This window comes from Magnolia sinica, chromosome 13 (genome assembly GCF_029962835.1).
Source record: "Magnolia sinica isolate HGM2019 chromosome 13, MsV1, whole genome shotgun sequence".
Classification (NCBI taxonomy): domain Eukaryota; kingdom Viridiplantae; phylum Streptophyta; class Magnoliopsida; order Magnoliales; family Magnoliaceae; genus Magnolia; species Magnolia sinica.
The window spans coordinates 931,259-954,632 of record NC_080585.1 but is presented as its reverse complement, the minus strand read 5'-3'; the positions used below and the strand labels follow the sequence as shown (position 1 = coordinate 954,632).

The following is a 23,374-nucleotide window of genomic DNA, read 5'->3' as shown; positions in this document are numbered from 1 at the left end:
TTCAACACTGCGGTGGGCTACCTGACTTAAAAACCTCCACATTCACATGGTATAGCCCACCTGTATTTTAAAATACTATGATTTTTGGATAATTCTTTCACTTTGATGAGGCACATCAATTGAATGGACTTGATGGCTTATAAATGCTACTATAGGTCCTACACAAAACTAACGGTGAGTGCTCCATCCCAACTTTTCTCCCAGGATGTGGCCTAGAGTTATGGATGCTCATGATTTTTGGGTTCCAGGTTAACATTGAGGCTGCGAAACTGATGGATGGACGGGTTGGATTCAATGAAAGTTCCAACTGCATGGCTCTCCGTGGGAAAGGTGCCCAGAGCTGGCCCACAATATCCTGCCACCATTAATGGACGGATGGGAGACACTGCCCACAATCTCGTGTAGCAGTCGGAAGGCGAAAAGAATGGGACATGTGGGAGACAAAAAGTGGTAGGCTAGGGTGTAGGGAAGCATGCTTCATCATCATAGCTAATAAATACAACTTATGCAAATGCTCTGTATTATGGGACTGACACCAATCATGAGCGAGGAAAGTAAATACAACGATGGGATTCGGCAAGCCCACACGCGTGTACAAGCCATTTCATCTACGTTCCACCTCATGTGCTAGCTTGGACCACAAAGCACAAGATCCTAGCCGTCCATCAGGTGGGTCGCATTGTTTCGGTGTTCTGGCATAAAAGATGGGCCGTCCAGACAATAATTGGCTCGAAATTTTCAAACGAAATGGAAGGATGAGAAACTTTTGGTAAGTTCCTTTCAAAGCCGCCTGATTTCCTGCATGGGATATATACAAACGGTGGTACCCACTTGAACGGCTGAGATCCCATGCCAACATGCAATGCTAGCACATATGGTGTGTGCGTGAACTATCTTGTTCGCTTACAAAAAGGAATCTGAAGTCCGGGTTTGGTTTAAGATCCAGTGAACGTTGGGTGGATCCTGTATTAAGTGGCACGTGTCTTTACAAGCTATCGATTGGTGCAAATAGCGTTCGATCAAGGCCGTCCAAACAGTGTCCCATCTCTTGGATGAGCAATAGATGGAACTTTGCACCTATTAAATGGTGAAAAATATCCAAGCGTATCTAACACCAGGAGGGAGGAGCACCCAAAACCGGACCCAGAAACATGGATCAACGTATCTTTCATTAAAGCATTTACCCATCCAAATCAACGAGTTGTCATAGTCCAAAAATAATATCAACAAAAAAAATCCTTGACTGTCCGATCATTGGTCAACAAATGGACAGTTAAAGGGGGGAAAAGGAGGTACATTACATGGATGCCATGGTGTACGATTTCTGTTCATCTAAGATGAAATGAAGCGACCTTGCTCACCGTTCCAGTGCCACACCCACATACCCCGTTCATATGCTATATCAGCCGAGTGATTTTGGAGAGTATATCTCATGGGCCTTCTTGTAGATGGACCATGATAGACACGTGAAAGTTCAATATGGACCACTGGTCAATTCTTCTTAACCATACACTCTTCTTTTGTAAGGTGACCACCATTAGAACAGATTGGCCTGATTTTTGGACCAAGAAACAGTGGGCGGCTTGGATATCGTCCAAATTTGGCTATGTTCCCACTAATAGGCAGGTCCCTAAAAAGTGTATGGCCAGTAACCTAGACCAATGGTAATCCAAAAACCTACCTGACTGGAAGATCATAGCCATAAATCTAGGGACGGTCTAACCATCTATTCATAGGCCACCAATCCAAAGGTTAGGATTGTCCTATCGCTCATAATGTTGGAGCATGGTACATCCACACTAGTGGGACCACGAGTCTGGGTTACCACACCACAGGTAACACTTGCGCATGATGATTGCTAATATGCAGCACTTGCTGAAGTTAGTTCTATGCAGTGGCAAACATCAGATAATAAGGACTGTTGATCTGGTGGGCCAGCAGGTGGTTAGGCTATATGCCAAAAAGAAAGGGGATTAGATTGGCCCATTTGCTGCAACTGGATAGAGGGATGGTGCACCTCTTCATGTTCACTGTACATACCAAAATCAGGTGATTGGAATCAGTGTACAATAATGTCCAAAACATATATATTCGCGGAAGCGGATTAGATACTGACAAGGTCAGTATCCAGATGGCTACTGAAGTGACGTCACCAAGCTGTGTGGACCCCACCATGATGCATGTGTTGTATCCATACGGTCCAACCATTTTTAGGGATCGTTTTATGGCATTACAAAAAGAATGAGATAGATCTAAACTTCAAATGGACCCACCACAGAAAACCGTGGGAGCAGTCACACCCACCGTTGAAACATTTATAAGGCCGACCGTGACTTATTTTTGAGATCCAACCTATTCATAAGTTAATATAGAGATGGATGAAGTGAAAAAATATATATATATCAGCTTGACCGAAACTACTGTGGCCCCTAAGAAGTTTTGAACGGTGGATGTCACTATCCCTAAGAAGTTTTCTATGGTGGGATCCAATTGAACTTTAGATCTATCTCATTCCTTTTGTAATGCCATGAAATTATCTCTCTAAATGGTTGGACGGCATGGATACAATACATGCATCATGGTGGGGTCCACATAGCTTGGTGACGTCACTTCAGTAGCGATTTGGCTACTGACCTTGTCAGTATCCAATCCGTGCCCTATATTCGCTTGCTGTGGCCCAACTAGGTTTTGAATGGCTTGAGTTGCTATGTTCCATTGATCCTGATAGGTGCACCTGATGACAAGGTTGGATGATATATACACAACATGGTGGACCCCGAATTCCATCTGTATGTTTGATTCTTCTTCCATTTTTTTGTTACTAATTATTTAATAGTGTGTGTGTGTGTGTGTGTAATCAATTTAATTATTAAATATCGAGTAGGGTGAAGTAAAGACTCATCTGATTCCCAAGTCAATCCCACACAGCTGGACATTGGGGTGTCTAAAGGACGGATTGGATCCACTCACACATCAGGATGGGCCCCTGGTACTCACCATACATTAGAACATATGTGATCATTACCCTTTCTCCCCACTCTTTTGTCCTAGACAATATCATAATACTATTGAGGTTGAATACTTGTAAAAAATGGCTCATTGGCGACAACAATACTCAGAATACTGGTGTTCGATTAGCTGGCTTGGGCGACATGGGTCTCTACACAAATGCAAATCTAATTCCAGCTCAATTGAACTTCTGGGTCTACAACACAGACCCAGTCCAACCAAGAGGATTTGAGGCTCAGCCCAAAGTGAGCTGGGATTGGACCAATTCTAATGTCATGTTTGAATAATCAGAACTAGCATCCATTGGTGAAGATTTCATGGACCAGAAGAAAGCTTGAGATTTTTCCTTCGGATGCCATCCCCTGTTGCTGCCCTACTTCTGCAACTTAACCCACTTATATTAACATAGTCCACTTATAACAGACATTTATGCCCACTCCCACCATCTAGGCTCCCTTAAGGTGACTCAGACCAATTTCCATACTCTTAGGTCCACTTGCATTGATACATGAAGACGGGGACTCAATTTAGGCTGCATTACCACGACTAAAGACCAATTTCCCAGATTGGGTCCACTTAAGTTTACGTGGGCCCAAACACAACGTCGCCAACCCCAAGCTCACTATCCTAGCCTTTCTTCCACATGACACCTTTTTTTCCCACTACCCTAGACTTCTTCCATGCCCTTCCATAGAAAATCCCTCTTGAACTTTTTTTTCCAAGGATGCTTTCCAGGCATTTAAACAAGGATATGAAGTAGACATAAATCTTAGCAAGGGCGAATTGATGAGGATACGCCTCGTATCTTCTCTTCCAACTGGATAATCATTTTTCCACCATTTCCAATATGGCATCCCACACACCACGCATAAAGGAGAACCAAGATATTGAAACAACACCACCTCATTTTTGCAACCAAACTTTCTCGCAAACCCCTCAGCATCCTCTTCAGGCAATCTAATCCCAACATCTGGCTCCTTTTGGATATTGACTTCAAGGCTTGAGATTGCTTCAAAGAAACAAATCACTTTGATATGTTTTTCCACGCGCATATTGTTCACATCACCAAAATAATAGCACGTCATCGGCAAATTGAAGGTCGGTCACCTGAAAATCCGCATTCACCACCATGAAGCCCTAATCAAACCCTCGTCTTTTGCCTTTGCTAGCATCCTACTTAGTGCTATCGACCATCACAAAGAGAAAATGAGATAATGGGTGGCCCTGATGCAACCATCAAGAACTTCTAAAGAAGCCTTTTGGAGAAGCATTGTAAGAACTGAATATTACAGATCCCATATACTCCTGGAACCACTTCTCCATTTAAGTTTGAAGCCAAGTCCTCTGAGCATGTAAATTCAAAAATTCCCAATCAACATGGCCGTAAGCCTTTTCCATGTCGAGTTTATAAATGACACCAGGCCTTCCCTCTCTATACCTCAAATTCATGCATTCATGTGCAATGAGAGACCCATCTAAAACCTACCACCCAGGTACAAAAGCCCACTGGGGCCACCCGATTACTCTCCCAACACCCATCTCAGTTTGGAAGCAAGTACCTAGGCCAAGATCGTGCAAGGACTTCCAATAAGACTTGCAGGTCTGAAGACCTTATGTGACTCCACCCACTCCTTGGGAATAGGGCAATAAATAGCCCCCAGCTCCTTGAAGAATGCCCCTTTCCCAGAATTCTGCCGCAAAACTTAGACGATCACCTCTTCCCTCTTAAATAAATAAATAAATAAACCTCAGAAAAATGAAATCAGGAAGCCATCTGCCTGGAGCTGTCTTTGCCAAGATCCATTATTGTTGCTTTCACCATTTCCTCCTCAAAAGGTCTATCGAGCTAATCACCTTCTTCCTCAGATATTAGATCGAATGAGAGGCCATTGATTTTTATTTTCCTTCCATTTTCTTATTTTTCAAACTTGGGAAGTCTACCAAAGACCTTGCATTTGTGAGAGAGTTATTGGGTGCCCTAACCTCATCTTGATGTGCAACAAAAGTCTTCCACAATTTCTCGAAGTAGCTGTAATAGAAATCTTCCTCAATTTCTAATTGGCGTCGGGTACATGAATCCTATTCCACCATTCCACTCTAACAAGGAGTAGACCTTCAGTTAGACCATAGGTCATCAAGTCTTTTCTTATTACCTCCACCCACACCCTTTTGAGCCTTTCCCTAGCCCTTTTAGAGCCTTCAACATGTACCAATTCACTTCTACTGGTATGGTTCTTGTTCTTCTTTGCACATATCTAAACCATCCAACTACTTATCTTCATCTTATTACCCTATTGGCACTACTCCCAAATACCCTTGAATGCATTCATTTCTAATTCTATCCTTCCTTGTCTTGCCACTCATCCATCTCATCATCCTCATTTCAGCTACAGTCATCCTATGGACATGTTGTTCCATAACTGCCCAACATTCTGCCCCATAAAGCATGGCTGGTCTTATAGCTAAGCTATCCTATAGAATTTCTCTTTCAGTTTGAGTGGTACACAATAATCACATAAAACTCCAAAGGCACATCTCCATTTCTTTTACCCAATGGAAATCAAAATTTCAAATTCAAATTATACATACACACTGCCAACAAAAATTCAACTTCGAAGGTGGCGTAGGGCATCATATATGTGGTGGGAGATGAGTCTAAAATGGGTGGAATTTATTTATTTATTTATTATTATTTTTTTCGAAAAATTACAGACTTGTTTGGGGTGACTACACAGACTTGTTTGGGGTGACATCAATCAAAAAAAAAAAAAAAACAGACTTGTTTGGGGTTTTTTTTTAAAAAAGTTTTATGAGGAAATGAAGATGTTTGGATGGGATCAAAACAGGTCACATTCTAATTCTCATCATTCTATCAAGTTGTATTAAAAATGTTTTTTGCAAAAAGGAGATTACATAATAGTTGCCATGCATCTTTCAAGCTATCCATAGATTCTCAATTATCAAGTGGGGACCATTGTTCAGTAATTTAACCACCGGTACATTGTGTCCTACTGTGGATGGACTATGCCTAAAAAATCTCATTGATAGGGCAATCTTAATGTCCTGGTTTGTGGCTACAGATAGACATTTAAGAAACTAAATAACACAATGGCCCACATTCAAGTAGAAAATATCCTAATATTGGTTGTTGGGATCTTCCAATCGCAGAGATTTTTTGGGGAATTCTCCTTCAATGAATTGACGTGCCAACAAATTCAGGCATGAGAGATGGGAAGCATCTACTTCAAAATGTTAGCAAGCATAAACAAATAGGAAGAGGGAGTCGGAGCATAAGTTGGAAGCGCACAAGGTACATGCCTCTGGAAAAGATGTTGCCTTGCTGTCATTTGGGCAAACCATGGATTCAATTCAAAGCGTAATTCGCACCTTGTTAGAAGGATCATGTCATGTAAAATGTCTTGACAAAATTTCCCCCAACCACCAAGAAAAGGTAAGGTGTCATCGTCTAAGTCTAGAGTGGATGCTAGAATTTGCCTAAGAGTTCTGACGGCTCTCTTTAGAATCAGTTTTGATGGATTCACAAGATCTAGTGGGTGATGCTTTCCCAGTTTGGTTTGGTGTAAAGGGGCCCACCTCAAGTGGAGGCCTTACATTGGATTGTAGCGGCAAATGCGATACTCAAGACAAGCTGATTAAGCAAAGACATCCCATACCAAATATGTGCTTCATGAGCATGAAAGTGGAAGAAACCTATGCAAAGTTTTTATTTACTGTGACATGGGGGGAATTTTGTTAGCATTTCCTTCTACCTTTTCGGTGTGAACCAGGAAACTGGTTTCCTAGAATGATCTGGTAAAACAGATGGATGGCATGGATCATACATGCATGTCACAGTGGGCCCTATAGAATTTTTACTTCTCCTCGGTATTAGTGTGGGAACTTGGTGGTTGTTAACATAGCTAGTTGTGCTATATGAATTACACCAGTAAGTAATAATTACTCATTTTCTATCATTTACCACCATTTACCGGTGTAAATGGGGGAAAAAAAAACACCCACCTAAAGTGAAAAGGAGGGATGATACTCACTAATGTCTGCCTTTGCTGTATGTCAAATGAGGAAACGGTGAATCATTTATTCATTCACTGCCCCTTCATCAGCCATATCTGGCAGGATATTCTATCTCGTTTCGAAATGAATTGGGCAGCCCCAAGATCAGCAGGAAGTTTTTTAAAGGCTTGGCATGGTATTCCTTTTGAGAAGAACAAGTTGCTGTTATGGAGAATGGCGTTGCTCGCTGTCTGGTGGGCGGTTTGGGAAGAAAGAAAAGACAGATGCTTTAACGGGATATCCACATCAGCTGATTACGTTGTGACTGGAACTAGATTGTTAATTGTTGAATGGGCTGTTAACGTAGAAAAACTAAAGGGCTGTAATCTGCTTTTTTTTTTAGGCTTGTAGTAGGCTGTGTAGCTCCCTGGTGCAGCCTTTTTTTTTTTTTTTTGTATTTTCGTTAGTCCTTTAATATAATATGTGACTTTTCCAAAAAAAAAGTGTTTCCTGAGCTAGACAGCCAGGGGATTTGTATAGGGTGGAAGCTCAGGTGCCAAGAGAAGGTCTAGAAAGTTGAAACCTTCCATTTTTGCTGCTTTGGGTGAATAGTCATTGACGGGACTCCAAGAATATTATGAGTAGATGTCCATCAATAAAGACATTTCTGATCTCTCCTTAGGATTAAATATTTTGTTTAATCATGTTAGTAGAGAAGTAAACATAACAGCAGACTCTGTTGCGAAGGAGGGCAACCTAAAGACACATTTGAATCAGGGGCACATAGCTCATTGTTTGATTTTCATCTATTTCCTTCTTCTTCTTTTTTTCTTTTTTTTTTTCTTTTTTCTTTTTTTAAACTTAAAAAACCATTATCCATGCTAATGGGTATGACATGTTCCATGTACACAGAGGAAGGGAGAGAGATTGGAAGATGGATGTGGAGGGAAATGATGCACGCTGTCGGCAAAATCTGCACCATTCATCAACGTGGAGCCAGTAAAATCCCAGCTGTTGGTTGCCAAGCGCACGCATTTTGAAACTTCCCTCAACACACGTGAATCTTAAAGTTTACAGCTGTCCCAAAACTAATTGTATGGCAAAATTGTCCCTTTGCTACTCGCCTTACAATGAAATGTTTTATTAAAGTACAAACGACAGAAACAAGGAAAACCCAAAAAGCATCAACATAAGATGAAAGAAATAATTGTTATCACTTTCTTACTTCTAGATTTCGAATTTCACATCTGTCTATCTACAACAGGATGGTCTCAGTGCATAGTCACAGGAAATAAATTGAAACAGACACAAGTCACGCAACTATTTTACATATAGTAAAATAGTTAGACAACTTACTTCACGATCCACCACGGGGCTGAAGCTCTGAAGGATCAACAAGACCCTCTAGGACGACAAGTTGATCCAAGAGTGCAGTCTTCTCATCTTCCAAGCTTTTAACCTCAGCTTCAACCTCTGTCAACTCTTTCCCCAACAGGAAGCTCTCCTCCTCCAAGAGCAAATACTTCCGTCTCAACGCTCGATACTCGTTGCCTGATCTTGAGGAGTCAGGCAAGGAATCTGAAGTTGATCTATCTGTCTGTTGAAAAGATGGGGAAGCTTCATTCCTCATGTTTCTTTTCAGGACCTTTTGTTCCTTGAGTGATGGATGCAAGGATTCCTTGCCCCCTTTGATCTCTCCTTGTGGCGAAGGAAATATAGGAGCAACATTGGCTGAGGGTTTCTTTTTTCGCGGCTTCACTTCATCGGGTGGCAACATTCGAGGTTCTTGCATTCCCAACATGTTAACAAATAGCTCTGCACATGAACATAGAACAATTTCAAAATATCAACAATCAGATCAAATGGGGAACAAACCCATGTCTAGTTAAATTTGTTGTGAATGGTTAATTGATTCATCCATGAAGCAACCAACTGGTCAAGAAGTTACTAGAGAAAATTAAATTTCAAAACACAAGCACTCAACAAGATTCATTTTGTCCACAGTTTCAATTTATCGGCTCATGATTGTCTGCTATTTGATAATTTGAAAAATTGTTGACTAAAACAACAAAAGTAGCACTCAAAGACACTAAGGGGTCGTTTGGATGGCTGTAAATGGTTTAGGTGGTAAATGATTTACAGGCGTAAACCATTTATAGCCTGTCCTTTTTGGCTGTAAGCTGCAAATGATTGTCTGTGTTTTGATGGCCTGTAAATTGTTTACGTCTTGTAAACGGAGAGCCAATCTTTGAAAATATAACTGTTAGGCTGTAAATGGAGAGCCTGTAAATGAAATCCCAGCTTTTTTCCCGTAAATGAGATGGGGGTAAATGCTGTAAATCATTTCCAGCCTATAAATGATTTACACGCAGAAAAGGTCATCAAAACACAGAGTATAAATGATTTCCCTGTAAATCATTTACAACTTGCCCCATTTACAAGCATCCAAACGACCACTGAGGAAGAAGCTTTTTTTAAAGAGGAAAAAGACTATGAAGTACTTGATCAAGCTGAGTTGACATGGTAGTCAATGAGTCCATGTTGAGCCTTGGGTTATTAAATCTCAAGATATCTTCATAAGCTTGTCTTTCAATAACTAATATACATGATACCGGAGGGGAACATTGAGAACACAAGAATGCAAGAAATCTCATACCCATGCATTGAGCAGCCAACCTCTCAGATCAAGTATGGACATCATTGTTTCTTAAACTTATAAAAAGTAAAAGGAAATGAGCACAAGAGTGGGAGCATTGACAAATGGTGTGAAATAAGCATTCTTTACATCCTAAAGTACTGGGGACTGGGGGATCGTGGGATTCTGAAATTGAGTAGTATCTGAAAAGAAGGCCCATCAAATTATATTATAAAAAAAATAAAAAATAAAAAAAAAAACTGGAAGAGCATATCCATTGACTTGACAGAGAGCATAACAGTAAACAGGCAGAGACTATAAATATCTAAATACAAAGGGCCTATGAAAAAGCCAGAGGAAGTAGTAAAAACCTAAAAAATAGAATTTTGTGTATGCACCTCCACATCTGTGTATGTACCTCCACATCACAGTCCCTAAACGGCAATGTAAACAGTACAACTGATTTCTTCCATGTAGCAAATAATTTACTCAGGGAGGTCGTCTACAATGGGTTATCCTAGAAACAAGATGACGAAAGAACTCATCCAGAAAGATCGTCCACTTATGCATTAAAACAGTTAATGTGTCAAAATTGGTGACGAAGAAAGATACACCTGACACTAATATGCCATTTTTGAAGGTGACACCTTGGGTTTTGAGATTTTCCTCAAATTTTCATAATTTACATTACAAAGATGGGGATTCATCCTTTCATGGTTCACCATCTCAAGTAATTTTGGATAACAAACAGATGGCAAATCACTAATATAATTCTTCACTAGAGATGTAAAGGGGCTGGGCTGGGCTGTTTGATTGCCCTTCCTAGGCTTGTTTGATGAATATTTTGGATAACAAACAGATGGAAAAGGCTTGGTTTATGAATATTTTAAGGCCTAGTAAATAGATAGACTGGTCCTAGGCTTGTATGACAAATTTTTTTTACACCGAGGCAACTTTTTTTTTTTTTTTTCATTGAGACCTGATCCTAGCCCAGATCTAGGCTGGTATATGGGTTAAATTGGACTGAAAAATAAAAGGAAGAGTGCGGCTGAGGCTCACCCTTGCCCAGCCCATTGACATCGTTTTTTTTTTTTCCAGCAATAATTCATTTCCACGGCCTGACTGTTGCAATTGGATATAGAAGTGCAACAGATTGTAAATATTCAGTCCATTCAAGAGGAAACAGGGCCGTTAATGGGCTAGATCCATACCCAGCAAACTCAAACTATTGAACCACAAACAAACTAATCGTGTTCCCTTTATTCATAACAAGGAAGTAGCCTGCCATTTGCAGTTATGTTTCCCTCCAAGCCCCATTCATAAGCGAGGCAACTGCAGCTTTGGTGCTTCAACCCTCGGCATGAATGCTAAAAAACGTTAATACAAAATGGCTATTTCCATCTTATCGGACTAATGATTTCAATTCAATTTCGACAGTGCATCCAAACGCAAGGGTTGAATTGTAATTCTGCTTCCTATCGCTTATGGAATTTTTTTTATTTTTTTATTTTTACATTGATCGGAACCATAGCCAATCATACGTCGATTGCTTTCCGAACGAATGCTAAATACAAACATACAATCAAATTGAAACAAAATATAAATAAATTCAATCATATGATTCAAGAAACAGTTCAATAATCTTATATCAACATCGACCCAAACCCTAAAATTCAAATTCATGAAGAAAGAAACCCTTAATTCCTACACATTGCAAAGATTTTCAGAGGAGTTCAATAGTCAGAAATTAAGAAAAAGAAAATATGGAAATTACCCAATCGAAGAATCACGGAGATAACTCGAATTGCCAAAACCTTAGAAAAAAAAAAAAAAAAAAAAACGCCCTTTCTTCTTTCTGAGAAACAGGAAGAAAAAAAAAGGAGAGTGCAAACAAAGGGCGCGGATTGGGTGTGTTACACGGGTAACAGCTGGATTGGGTGGGTATAACCCTTGCCGTACCTTGATTATATGTTGTATATCCACTCCGTCCATTCGGTTTTCCAATAAAATTTTAGGGGATGCGGATTCGTCCTATCCCGGCCCGTCTCTGGCCCCGAACGGGGGATGCGGATTTCTTTCGCAGGAAGTTCCAGCACTGGAAACCTAGACGGGCCCACTATAATGTTTGTGAGAAATCTAGCACGTTCATCCGTTTTATGAGCTCATTTGACGAATAAGATTCCAAAAATTAGAAGGATCAAAGACTCAAGTGGGCTGCACTACAAGAAAAGGAGGGCAGGGAAATTCCTACCGTTGAAACCTCGCTGGGAACGACAGTGATGTTTACGTGCCATCTATACTGTTCATTCCTATCGAGATAAATTGAAAATATAAATATTAACATGATTCAAAACTTCCGTAGCCTCATTAATATTTCAATTGTAGACGTTCAATCCTCAAGTTTTCAGCCCACTTAAGTACTAGAACTGCCTTATTTTTAACACCGTGTCTTAAAATGATCTAAAAAAACAGAGAGAGTGGATTTCTCAAAAACATCAGGGTGGCCCTAACTAACAGTTGTGTGGGCGGGCCACTGATCCATACCATCCATTCCTTCTCTCACAGAGAACGTGGATTTCCTGTGAAAGCCTTTCGCAGGAGTTCCTGCACAAGGATGCTGGGTGGGGCCCACCACCATGTTTTTGGAAAATATACTCTGTTCATCCATTTTGTAAGCTAATTTTAGGACAATCAACTAAAAATGAGGTGGATCCAAGACTCAAGTGGGCCACACCAGACGAAACAGTAGGCATTCAGTGAGAACTGTTAAAACATTCTTATGACCATAAAAGCTTTGTTTCAAGTTTATTTATTTATTTATTTATTTTTCACTTCATCCATGTATTAAAGACCTTATAAACAGTTTGGATGGCATATAAACATCAAGGTGGAGCCTAGAAAGGATTCAAGGTAGGTATTTCTTTCCACAATTTTTTCTCTCATGTGGCCCACTTGAGTCTTGGACCCACCTCATTTTTTAAATTAATTGTCCTAAAATTAACTTGCAAAATGTATAAAGAAAATATATTTTGCCCCACCCAACATCCTTGCACAGGCACTCACTGCGGAAGGCTTTCGCAAGGAATCCGCGTCCTCTCACATATGGTTCTAATGACTAAAGTATAAATATGGAAACAAGGCAAATATAACTCTCAAGTGAACCAGTCCAATACGACTCTTGCATATAATGCATCTTTCATTTAATGCTTAGAATATTTAATGTAACCCAAGTTTATTATTTGGTGTGGGCTACTTGAGCATCTGATCACATGCATTATAGTGGGCCCGCCCACAAAACTACGTGTTTGGGCCAGCGAAGCGGATTGTGTCCTACCCCATCTGTCTTTATAACGGCACGTGGGCAGGTCTACCGTGATGTTCCTTCTTATCCATGCATTTCACTCCTTTTCTCGAATCCTTTTAAAATATGAATATAGAACGTGTGACACAACCATGTTTATTATTTGGTGCGGTGAACTTGAGCATTAGACGTACTATTTTCGTGTATATCTTAAAATAATCTGAGAGAAGAGATGGACAATGTACGTAAACAGATGTATCACAGTAGACCCGCTCATAGAATTGTCCGTTCAAGGCTAGAGACGGGCGGGGGTCCGCATGATGCAGCGTGCAATTTTAGGAATTGTACAGAATATTAAGCACACCAAAATCTCAGGTGGACCATGTCACAGGAAACAATGACGATTGAACGCTTATATTTAAAAACTTCCCCAGGCAAAATCCGTAATGTTTATTTATCATACAGAATATTAAGCACACCAAAAAAAAAAAAAAAAAACAAACTGGATGAAGGAAAAATATTAATATTATCTTGATCCAAAACTTTTGTCACCTAAAAAATTCACCTGAGATTTGGCTTTGCATAAGTTCTGCTTAAGTTTTGGTATAAAATCTTTAAATGAGCTGTAAAAACAAATGGGCTGTATGGATATGAAATAAATTCATCAATTGGGCCCAATACGATAACAGTAACACCAACTACGCCGTTAGCCGGTTAGCAGCTAATCCGCTCCCGCAAAGGGGTCTGACCAGGCAGAGTTATTATGACAGCAGATTAGCCAATGACAGGTTGAGCAGCGAGACTGGCCATTGAAGTGACGTCACCAAGTTATGTGGGACCCACAATGATGTATGTGTTGTATCCACACCGTCCATCCATTTGGAGATATCAATCTATGGCATGATGCAAAGAATGAGTCAGATCAAAAACTCAAGTGAACCCCACCATAGAAAACATTGGAGAGAGTGACGCCCACCATTAAATTTTTCTAACGACCACAAAAGTTTTTGATCTAAGCTGAAATTTCTATTTTCCGTTATTTCGTGTCTGTCTCAACTTATGAATACATTGGATCTCAGATTAACATCATATTGAACCTTAGGAAGGTTTCAATAGTGGGCGTCACTCTTCCCACTGTTTTATGTGTGGTGGGGTCCACTCTAGATTTGGATCTGACCCATTCTTTGTGTCATGCCCTAAGATGATCTCTTCAAATGGATGGACGGTGTGGATACATTACTTACATCATGGTGGGTCTCACATAACTTGAAAACGTGGCTTCGGTAGCAAGTCTCGCTACTCAACCTGCAAGTATGGACGCGGATTAGATACTGACAGGTTGAGTAGCGAGATTGGCTCTTGAAGTGTCATCACCAACTTCTATGGGCCCCACTATGATATATGTTTTGTATCCACACCGTCCATCCATTTGGAGAGATCATATTAGGGCATCATCCAAAGAATGAGTCAGATACAAATCTCTAGTAGACCCCAGTAGAGAAAACAGTGGAGGGAGTGACGCCCACCATTAAAAAGTTCCAAGGGGCCACGAAAGTTGTCGATCAAGCTCATATTTCTGTTTTCCCTTCTTTCATGTCTTCTTTAACACATAAACAGGTTGGATCTCAAATAAACATCACGGTGGACCTTCAGAAGGTTTCAACGGTGGGCGTCACTATCTCCACTATTTTCTGTGGTGGGGTCCACTCCAGCCTGGGATCTGCGTCATTCTTTGTATCGGATATGCACCGATATTCGGCAATGGTTCACCTATCCAGACCGTTGGTCTGTTGGGCTCGCCGTAGATGGACCATGACTTAAAAAATCTCCTCGACAGTTATCCTTTCAAGTTTTGGCCAGTAGAAAGACGGTCAGGAAGATGGGCCTCATTCCACTGAGAAAAGGCCCAGGATTAGTAGCTTGGATTTTTCAACATGGGAGGACATAGTCCATCCAAGGTGGATGGCATCAGACCAACAGACTAGATTATTGATCAAGGTCCCACGTATACAAATTGAAAACCCAAGTATGTCCATATCCGAAGTAGCTGTAAACGGACCCGGCCGGTGATAGTTTTGGCCCGAATTTTGAACTGTTTGGGCGGGTGTTGGCTGGCCCAGTTCAAAATTCTGATTTTGCAGGCCTGAGCCCAGCCCATCGACACCCTTAATTGGAAGTGAGTTTCTAAGTGAGTGCGGGTGTCTATGGGCCTCGCTCTAGCCTTAAAAAAATCAGAAATTTGAATAGGGCCGACCTGACTCGAAACAGTTGAAAATCAGGCCGAGACTTACTCCAAGCTTGGCCCGTTGACAGCCTTACTAGTGAATAATCCAAGACCTACCCTAATCCCGGCCCGTTGACAGCCCTACTAGTGAGTGAATCACATTGGACGAAATTTGCCTGTGCCTCCGGCCACAGGAAGTTTATGTGGATAGAAGCTACGTGGGGCCCACAGATGTTACCGTAGCAATCTACTATGTCCATCAATTTCACAAGACCACAATAGTCCAAAAATCAGACATATCCCAAACTTAGGTAGGTCACACCACACAAGACAGTGGGGATTGAATGCTTATCATTGGAAACTTTGTGAAGACTACAAAAGTTTTTTATATATATCAGGATGGTATTTGTACAGACAATTTATCTGAGTGGTAATGACACTGAACAGTTTGGATGGCATACAAACATTATGGTCAGCTCTAGGAAGGTTTCAATGGCGGATATTTCCTTTTTACCTGCTTCATGCGGTGTGGCCACTTGATTTTTGGATCTGCCTTAATTTCATATTCCTGTCATAATGGGGTCTTGCAAAACTGATGGGCAGAGTGGCTTTGTCACATGCATCTCTGTGGGCTCCACTTAGGTAAGTCCTATCCGTAAATTTTGATTAAGTCATGTGTTACTGTTAAAGATGAGCCCATTAAGTACCCAATGATGCCCACCCAAAAGTCACTGTGTGATCCATAGCTATATGATGCTACGGAAATTCCTATAAGAAAATAAATGTATCCACCAGTTCCTCAATCCTACACTGGGACAAAAGGAAATCCACCATTGAAATCTTTTAAGAACCGACCATAATGGTTATATCTAACCATTCATAAGGTTATTGACACTGGTAGAAACTATAGGCACAAATATCATTTTGGCACAAAACTTCCTGGTTATATCTCATCTAAACCATTCATAAGGTTATTGACACTGGTAGAAACTATAGGCACAAATATCATTTTGGCACAAAACTTCCGTGGCCTCAAAAAATTTCCAGTGGACATTTTTACTTCACTGTTAGCTACACCTACTAGGGATCAATACCAAGACCTCAATGTTGAAAAGAGGTATCTTTCACTCAGCCTACCACTTGAGATATGGATCAGGGTGTTATAGAATATGAACAGTTAAGATCATCATCTAAGATGCAATTTGGGGTAGAAAAACTAGACCTGTATGGTAGCTGTAGCATGATATCCACAAAAATCCTATCAAAACCCAGACCATACATGGGCCAACGGTAGAGAATGGATCCGTACACTTAGGGTGTGTTTGGATTTGCGTATAGTATTGTACAGGGAAGTAAAACTGTCCCATCAACGTATTAGTGGTCCTGCAGTGGTAATGCGTCTGCAAATTGCAAGCCACTTACAATGTTTGGACAAGAGTGCACTTCCAATTTGAGAAAACCATCGTTTCCGAAATCAGTGTTTAGGAATGGAGTGTTTGGGAATAGAGTGTTCATCTCTTGGTAACATCCTATATCATCAAATGGGAATACTCTCTCCCCGAATCGATCCAATATGCATGTATTTTGCACTTTGTAGGGCACGCCATGATGTATGTATTGAATAATTACTCCGTCCATTAGTTTTTCCAGCGAAAATGAGAATGAAAATGAAGAACTTGGGCATCAAGAAAGATCCAGGTTGCAGTTGGATTGAAGTAGGTAACACAGTTCATATGTTTGTAGCAGATGATGAAAACCTTGGCGAACTTCCACACTTACAGATTTAAAAATAAAAAATAAAAAAATCTTGTTTCGTGCGTCGACAGTTGTGGAGGCAGGATCACCGATCGTTACCGCTGCTAACAGAGGCAGCGGCTGCGATTAGGGTTCGACCACTGCGTTTCAAAGGGAACAACAACGGCATCAGCGTCATCATCTTCTCTGGCGTCTGTAGGTGCAGCTGTGTTTCAACCATTGAAATCGGCAGTATCAATTGTTGTCGCCACTGCTACAATGCCGTGTGGCCATTGTTACCCAACGGCAGACCCACATCACTCTCTTCCTTCATCTTCTTCAGAGCTAGCGCCAACACCATCATCCTCTTCCATCTAAATCCCTGTCGCGTCAACCGTTATAGTTTACAATCATCGGTATTGAGAAGGAAGTCATGGATTCTGGCTACCGGTCGTTGGTCGTTGTGAGTTTAGCTGCAAGATGAAGGGGCTGAGGGTTTTGCGATGATGGTGATAGGATGGCGGCTATGGTTTTTTCAAACCTTGCTCGAGAAGAGAGGTGGCTGAAGTTTTGGGAGTTGAACATAGGGATGCGGCTGCTCTGTTTCAAAAAAAAAAAAACTAGGGTTTTATTTTTCCAAAGGAGGTGCAGTGCAATGAAAGCACTGCACTACGGCCTGCACTGTACGCCGATAAATGAGACGCATGTATTCGATAAAGTGGGTCGGCGTGGTACTTGACCCGCCAGTGTACCACGTGGCAATGTTTAGATAGAGTAGCTGTGAATTGTATATTTTATTAAATTTTACAGTACCATACGATATGGGCCCGGCATCCAAACATGCCCTTAGTGTATATGGTAATAAGTAAAATTTTGATGTTCTGATAGGGTATGACGGTGATACACAAGCACTTATAAGTTGTCTAATTGTGGACCCCAATTTAAATGGTAAAAATATGAAAGATAATTGGGTGGGACATACACTCGATTGATAAATGACCTTATCTTATTTGACACGGTTGTCCTAAGAAAAACAAGAAGAAGAAGCTTTGATTCTCTAAAAGAGCATGAAGCTCACAAACATGCACTTACCACTACACCAATTATACACATAGCAAACATGAATTTGTATTTAATCCATTGGGTTTGCTCGACTCAACCTGAGTCCCGCCAACCTCTAGAGCAAGGGCCAATTCTAGAGCCTCTTTAGCCCATTAGTGTTTGGGTCAGGCCAGGGTAAGGGCTCAGGGCTCTAGGGCGTGCTATGTATGGCTAGCCTTAGCCCTTCTATGGCCTAGCTTGGATGGTTTATTTTGAATTTATTTTTTGCTTTACATTTTTTTAGTACATGTGTATCAACCATCGCACTAGTCACAGTATCAAATACTCATGTCAGTGATTGGAGACATGAGTGGAGTTGCAAACAATTTTACTCCGTGGCCTTCGTGTTGCTGTAGATGTACCATTCCCAACTGCAAATTGTCATATACCAAGGTCGATTTACAAATTGAACTACGATGATTTGGAGAGAGAGAGAGAGAGAGAGAGAGAGAGAGAGAGAGAGTTTGCTGTTCGAGATTATATGCAATGCGCGTATGAGAGAGAGACTTTGCATTCATGCAATGGTAATAGGGAAGCCTTAATTAGTAGGGATTCTTACCATAAATTTTCTTAAGAAATTTGTTGGTCTTGAATTCAACCATGTGGAATGAGTGTGTAGGTTGCAAGCATGCCAGAATTGACTGGGTTCGATTCAAACCGTGACCATTGACTTTTGGCGTCAAGATAAAGCAAGGTTCGGTCATTGTTAAGGGTTGAATATTGTATATTAGACCCGATTATTGCCTGATTTTACGTACACGATAATGCCTAATATTATAAATTAATCGTGTTTTGTTGCAGGATGTAATAAGGAGCTTTGATTGAAAAAGAGTATTAAAAGTATGGATTTAATGCTCCGAAGCCACCAGAGCAAGGAACAGACTCCAGAGGACTAAGATCAACGGATTTGCATGCCAGGGATCCGAAGAAATCAAGCCGTTCAGGTTAAAGAGGCCCAAAAGTTGTCTAAGATTCAAGATCACATGGTTCCAACCATCCATTCGGCTCAAAACATCATACATGACCTGGGGGCCATAAATTAACCGTACAAATAAAATTCCAGCCATTGGATACCTCTGGAAGTAGCCCAACGGACTGATCAGCCCATTAATTCCTTAAGTGGGGCCCACATGGTCTTTGGATATGCCTCAAATTTGGTATCAACCCATTACATGAGGAGATAAAACAGATGATCGGATTGGATTTTTCAGAAACATTGCAGTGGACCCCACCTAGTACGGAATGCGTATGGTGCACATGAGCACCCGCCGTGCGCCAAACGAACTGAGACGGTCAGCGGGTACTGATCCGACTCCCTTCCTAACACGGAAGTTTCTGTTTTCTACCAGCGCAACGGGGAGTTGCGGTTGAAGTCAGGTGGGCCACCATCATCACAGATATCTCTGATCCGAACCGTCCATTCATTCTAAGAGACTAAACCGACCGTACAAAAGGGTGGTTTTTCAGACCCATACATAAGTATAAACAGAACCAGAGCCACTACATCTAACGGACGGTCGGTTCAAAATTCAATGGGCCACACTCAACCCAATCCAAAACTAACCATCTCAAAACGGTTTTTCGACGTGAATCGAATAGTCCGAGTGGATTTCCATGAATACACTGTCAAGGGGCCCACCGACTTCCACAACGCCCGACTGCACAAGCTCTGTTCCGCAACAGAGCTGCGGTTGATCCAGGTGGGCCACTATCATTCATCAGGTGCTTGATCCGGACCGTCTATTGTGTAGAGGGGCCAAAACCGTCCGTAGGGACGTCTTCATTTACGTCGGTTGTGGATATCACAAGTACCAGCAAAGGCGCTGAAATTTCGGGCTCTCACGTGTAGCTGCGCACGTTTTGCGGAAGGAGTGCGTAACTCCTTCTGCAATGACCGACCTCAGGAAGGCAACTCCGGCCAGCGTTTCTGGAGGGACTCTCATAGCTACAAAAGAAAAAAAAAGAAGTGTGGAGAATCATTCTTTTTTTTGAACAGGGAAGCTTGGACGTGGGGCTAGAAGGTGGAACGTTAGACAGGGGTTAAAAGTAGTTTTTGTTTTTGTTTTTTATTTTATTTGTTTTGGATCCAGCCCATTCATGTTGGGCTGAACCTCTTAGCTAGGGCTAAGAGGTGAAGCTTGTGGCGTGATGGGGTTGATCCTACGGCTTATATGCATGTGATGAACTGACGTTGAGTTTAGTTTGATTAAATGGAATGCTTTCAAGTTTTTAATGATTTATTGTGACTTAAATTACAATATATTTGCGATGGCTTTGAGTATGTCAATTCCCTTATTGTGACTATGCAGTTAGGAAACCCTGTTGTTCACCATTGCCCCTTGGACATGGTTGGATGACGGAACTCTTCCTGACATTCATACATCACTCAAATTGGCTGTGAATTGTTTTGATTTTGTTGTTTGCTTTGTCTCATGGGCATAGTTTTGTGATGGAATCCACTCTAATTTACACCCGTCTGATCTCGTGAAGATTAAATCAAGTAAGTTCAGTTTGATTTCCATGATTCTTGATGTAGGCATAAGATCTCCCTGATCTCGACAAGTGGATCCTCTGAATCCCTAGTGTTCTTCCTCTGAATTCCTTAAGTTTTCGATAATTATTCCACAATTATTCCTCAAATCACACTCGATTTAAATTTCATCTCATTCTAGTTCTAGTTCTAGTTAGCTTCAGATTACGTACATGTTTCAGTCCCTTGGGATTCGACCTCGGTCTCACCGAGTTTATTACTACATCACAACCCTATACTTGGGGAGTGAACAGTCATTTGTTTGACCAGATGACCATTTTCTATTCAAGCAACTATTGCATACTCTCTAATCAAGCGATTGGAGAAGGTCGGGGCTCTTCCTATAATGAACTCTTTTTTACCTTGAAAATTCAAGGACTTTCAAATGTGCAATAGTTGTATGGTTGAAACAGAAAAGATTGTAGAGAGGCAGAGAAAGACGTTTAGCTTACCATTGAAGCAGGATCACTGGCTTAGCTGAGAGCAGCATGGTGCTTTCGGGAGTAGGATGCCAATGAGCGAGCAAGATGCTGATAAGCAAGGCAAAGGTAATGTCAAAGATTATAACTATGGTTGGCCCAATGTATGAGCGTAAGCAAGGTAGATGGATTCTTAAGTTAAGGTCTTCCTTCAAATCTGGCATGCAGGCACGGGTGGAAGTGAATTACAACTATTGGCTGTAATTAAGAGTCGGTCGGTCTATCATGTGCGTAGGGACAGACTGAAACTAAATCTACCTTAAGGTCCGCTAATGCTGAACAATGGAAAACTTAACCTAGATGCACATCGTTGCTCTGGATTTGTAGTTTGATTTTTGGGTTCAGAGAAGGCTCACTTGCTTTGGATCTGCTTCTACTATTTATAACTTTTTGGGAGAAATGAGTGAATAAATGTTCATCCACGTGGTGCTTTTATATGCAACCAATTGGGAAAGAGCAATTACATTCATCAACTATGATCTTCTCTTCGTTAGATGCTCAGAACGTGCTATAAAGCTAATGTGGTTAGAACAATTGCTTACTTTTATCCGACGATAACGTAAATATCAAAACCAACCTCAAAAAGATGACCTGTCATTTAAATCTCTAGCACGTGCTTCTCAAATATCTTCTATGCCATGTGGATAAATTCGCATAACTTATTTAATTCGGATGAATTTTAGTACAAACAGAATTGGACCAAAATAACGACTCTAGTAGTCATTGATATTCCTGAATAATGCTTTTTAAGAGATGAAATTACATTACTGCCTTTTTTTACTTTTTCTTTACAACGAAATGAAAAATAGAAAGTTGTAGGGCCCACATGGTATGTTTCTCACATCCAACCTACCTAACAAATGCACACCAACATTATTATTGGATGAATAAAAGATACAATAAGTCTAATAGTAGGGTGAGCCAATTTATAAGAAAATAATGTACACCATTCAAAATATCCCAACTCAAGTGCAGCCTATCGGATGATTTGGTTGACTTGTTGTTTTGTCCATGTTATCACCATGGTATGGTGTATATGTTTACTTAGGTGGACGATATACACATAAGCCCTACAAATCTTTAGTTTTACTACTTTTTAAAGAAAAAATGGCGGTATTTTTATAATTTCATCCCTTAAAAAGCACTTCAATGTTATTTCTAATTGTAAAGGCATTATTTAGTAAAATATAAATTTCTCAGGAATTTTGTAGAAAAATCATTAATTAATATTTACTAATTACATTAAATATTAAATCGAAAAGTGATTACCCAACTAAATAAGGTTCAGCCAGTTCTCCCGGTTGACTTGACCGAGTTTGATAAGTGTTTTACAATCAAGTCATATCATCTCCAGTTGAATCGGCTCGACCTGAATGAGTTGAATCGTGTTTTCCAAAATTTTAAACTATGATATATGCTGTTTAGAGGGACGTCGCATCATGGATGGCTTGCAAGTATGAAAAATAATGACAACCAAGGGATCTTCAATTGTCCATGAATTCATTCTCTTATTCTTATGTTTTCCAAGGAATGTTATAGTTTGGCCTATTTCTTGGAGATTTTTTTAATCTAATTAATATATTGGGTTTTTTTTTTTTTTTTTTTAATAAAAAATGTTTAAAATTCTCTTTTTCTTCCACTTGGGCAAGTTTTATTTGGAAATTTACCAAAGAGCTATCTATTTAATATAGAATTTATATTTTGATACCTTATTGAAAATGTTTACAGTAATCTACTCGTTAATAAGTAACTATCGTTAGGAGTACCTTCACTTACATTTATTAACGGTGGGTTGGTTAATGCTGACAAAGTCCTTGGTGGCTAGGGTGGCCTCACCATGATGTTTATTTGAAATCCACCCCTATCACCAGTACGTCACCCCCGGTTAGGCCCAAGGCTCAAAAATCGGACCCATCCATGATTCGAGTGGATCACAATTAGAAATAGTTCATAGGAAGACACTCCCTCCAAATGATTTCCCTTGGTGTAGCCCACCTAAATCACGGATGGATCTTATTTTTAGGCCCTAAGCCTAAATTTTGGTGTGGCATTTAGATGCTTGGAGTGAATTTTATATGATCATCATGGTGGGCCTTATAAAAATTAAGGGTAATCAATTCTCTCCCAATCATTTTCTTTTGTGTGACCCACCTGAATCACAATCAGGCCGTCCTACCATAGGATCATATATCCAATGGTCATAGTGAATTTCACGTATACATCTTAGTGGGCTCACCAATAATCAAGGGTGGTGTCCCTCTCCCTTATAGATATTTCGGTTGATATTTTGGAAAAATCTTCTCATATACATCAGGGTGGAGCCACCGTTAAAAAGTCTAATGAACGTACT

At 40.5% G+C, this 23,374-nt stretch overlaps 1 protein-coding gene across 2 annotated transcripts; it reads right to left on the bottom strand.

Moving 5' to 3' along the window:
• Nucleotides 1-8,210: 8,210 nt before the first annotated feature.
• LOC131222319 (uncharacterized) lies at nucleotides 8,211-11,743 on the bottom strand. Of its 2 annotated transcripts, none has more exons than XM_058217345.1 (2): nucleotides 11,430-11,743; nucleotides 8,211-8,835 (listed from the first exon to the last, which is right to left on the bottom strand). In XM_058217345.1, the coding sequence occupies exon 2, from the start codon at nucleotides 8,819-8,821 to the stop codon at nucleotides 8,378-8,380; it is 444 nt and encodes a 147-aa protein (XP_058073328.1). In that variant the 5' UTR covers nucleotides 8,822-8,835; nucleotides 11,430-11,743; the 3' UTR covers nucleotides 8,211-8,377. The 2 variants fall into 2 exon arrangements, with proteins under 2 accessions (XP_058073328.1, XP_058073327.1); XM_058217344.1 differs by lacking the exon at nucleotides 11,430-11,743 and adding an exon at nucleotides 9,818-9,890.
• Between the last annotated feature and the right edge of the window lie 11,631 nt (nucleotides 11,744-23,374).

Coding starts and splice junctions, on each gene's coding strand:
- LOC131222319 (XM_058217344.1), bottom strand. CDS start 9,875: ATGGGCCTTCTTTTCAGATACTACTCAATTTCAGAATCCCACGATCCC. Junction 8,836..9,817: donor CCACGATCCCCCAGTCCCCA/GTACTTTAGGAT, acceptor GTTCATGTGCAG/AGCTATTTGTTAACATGTTG.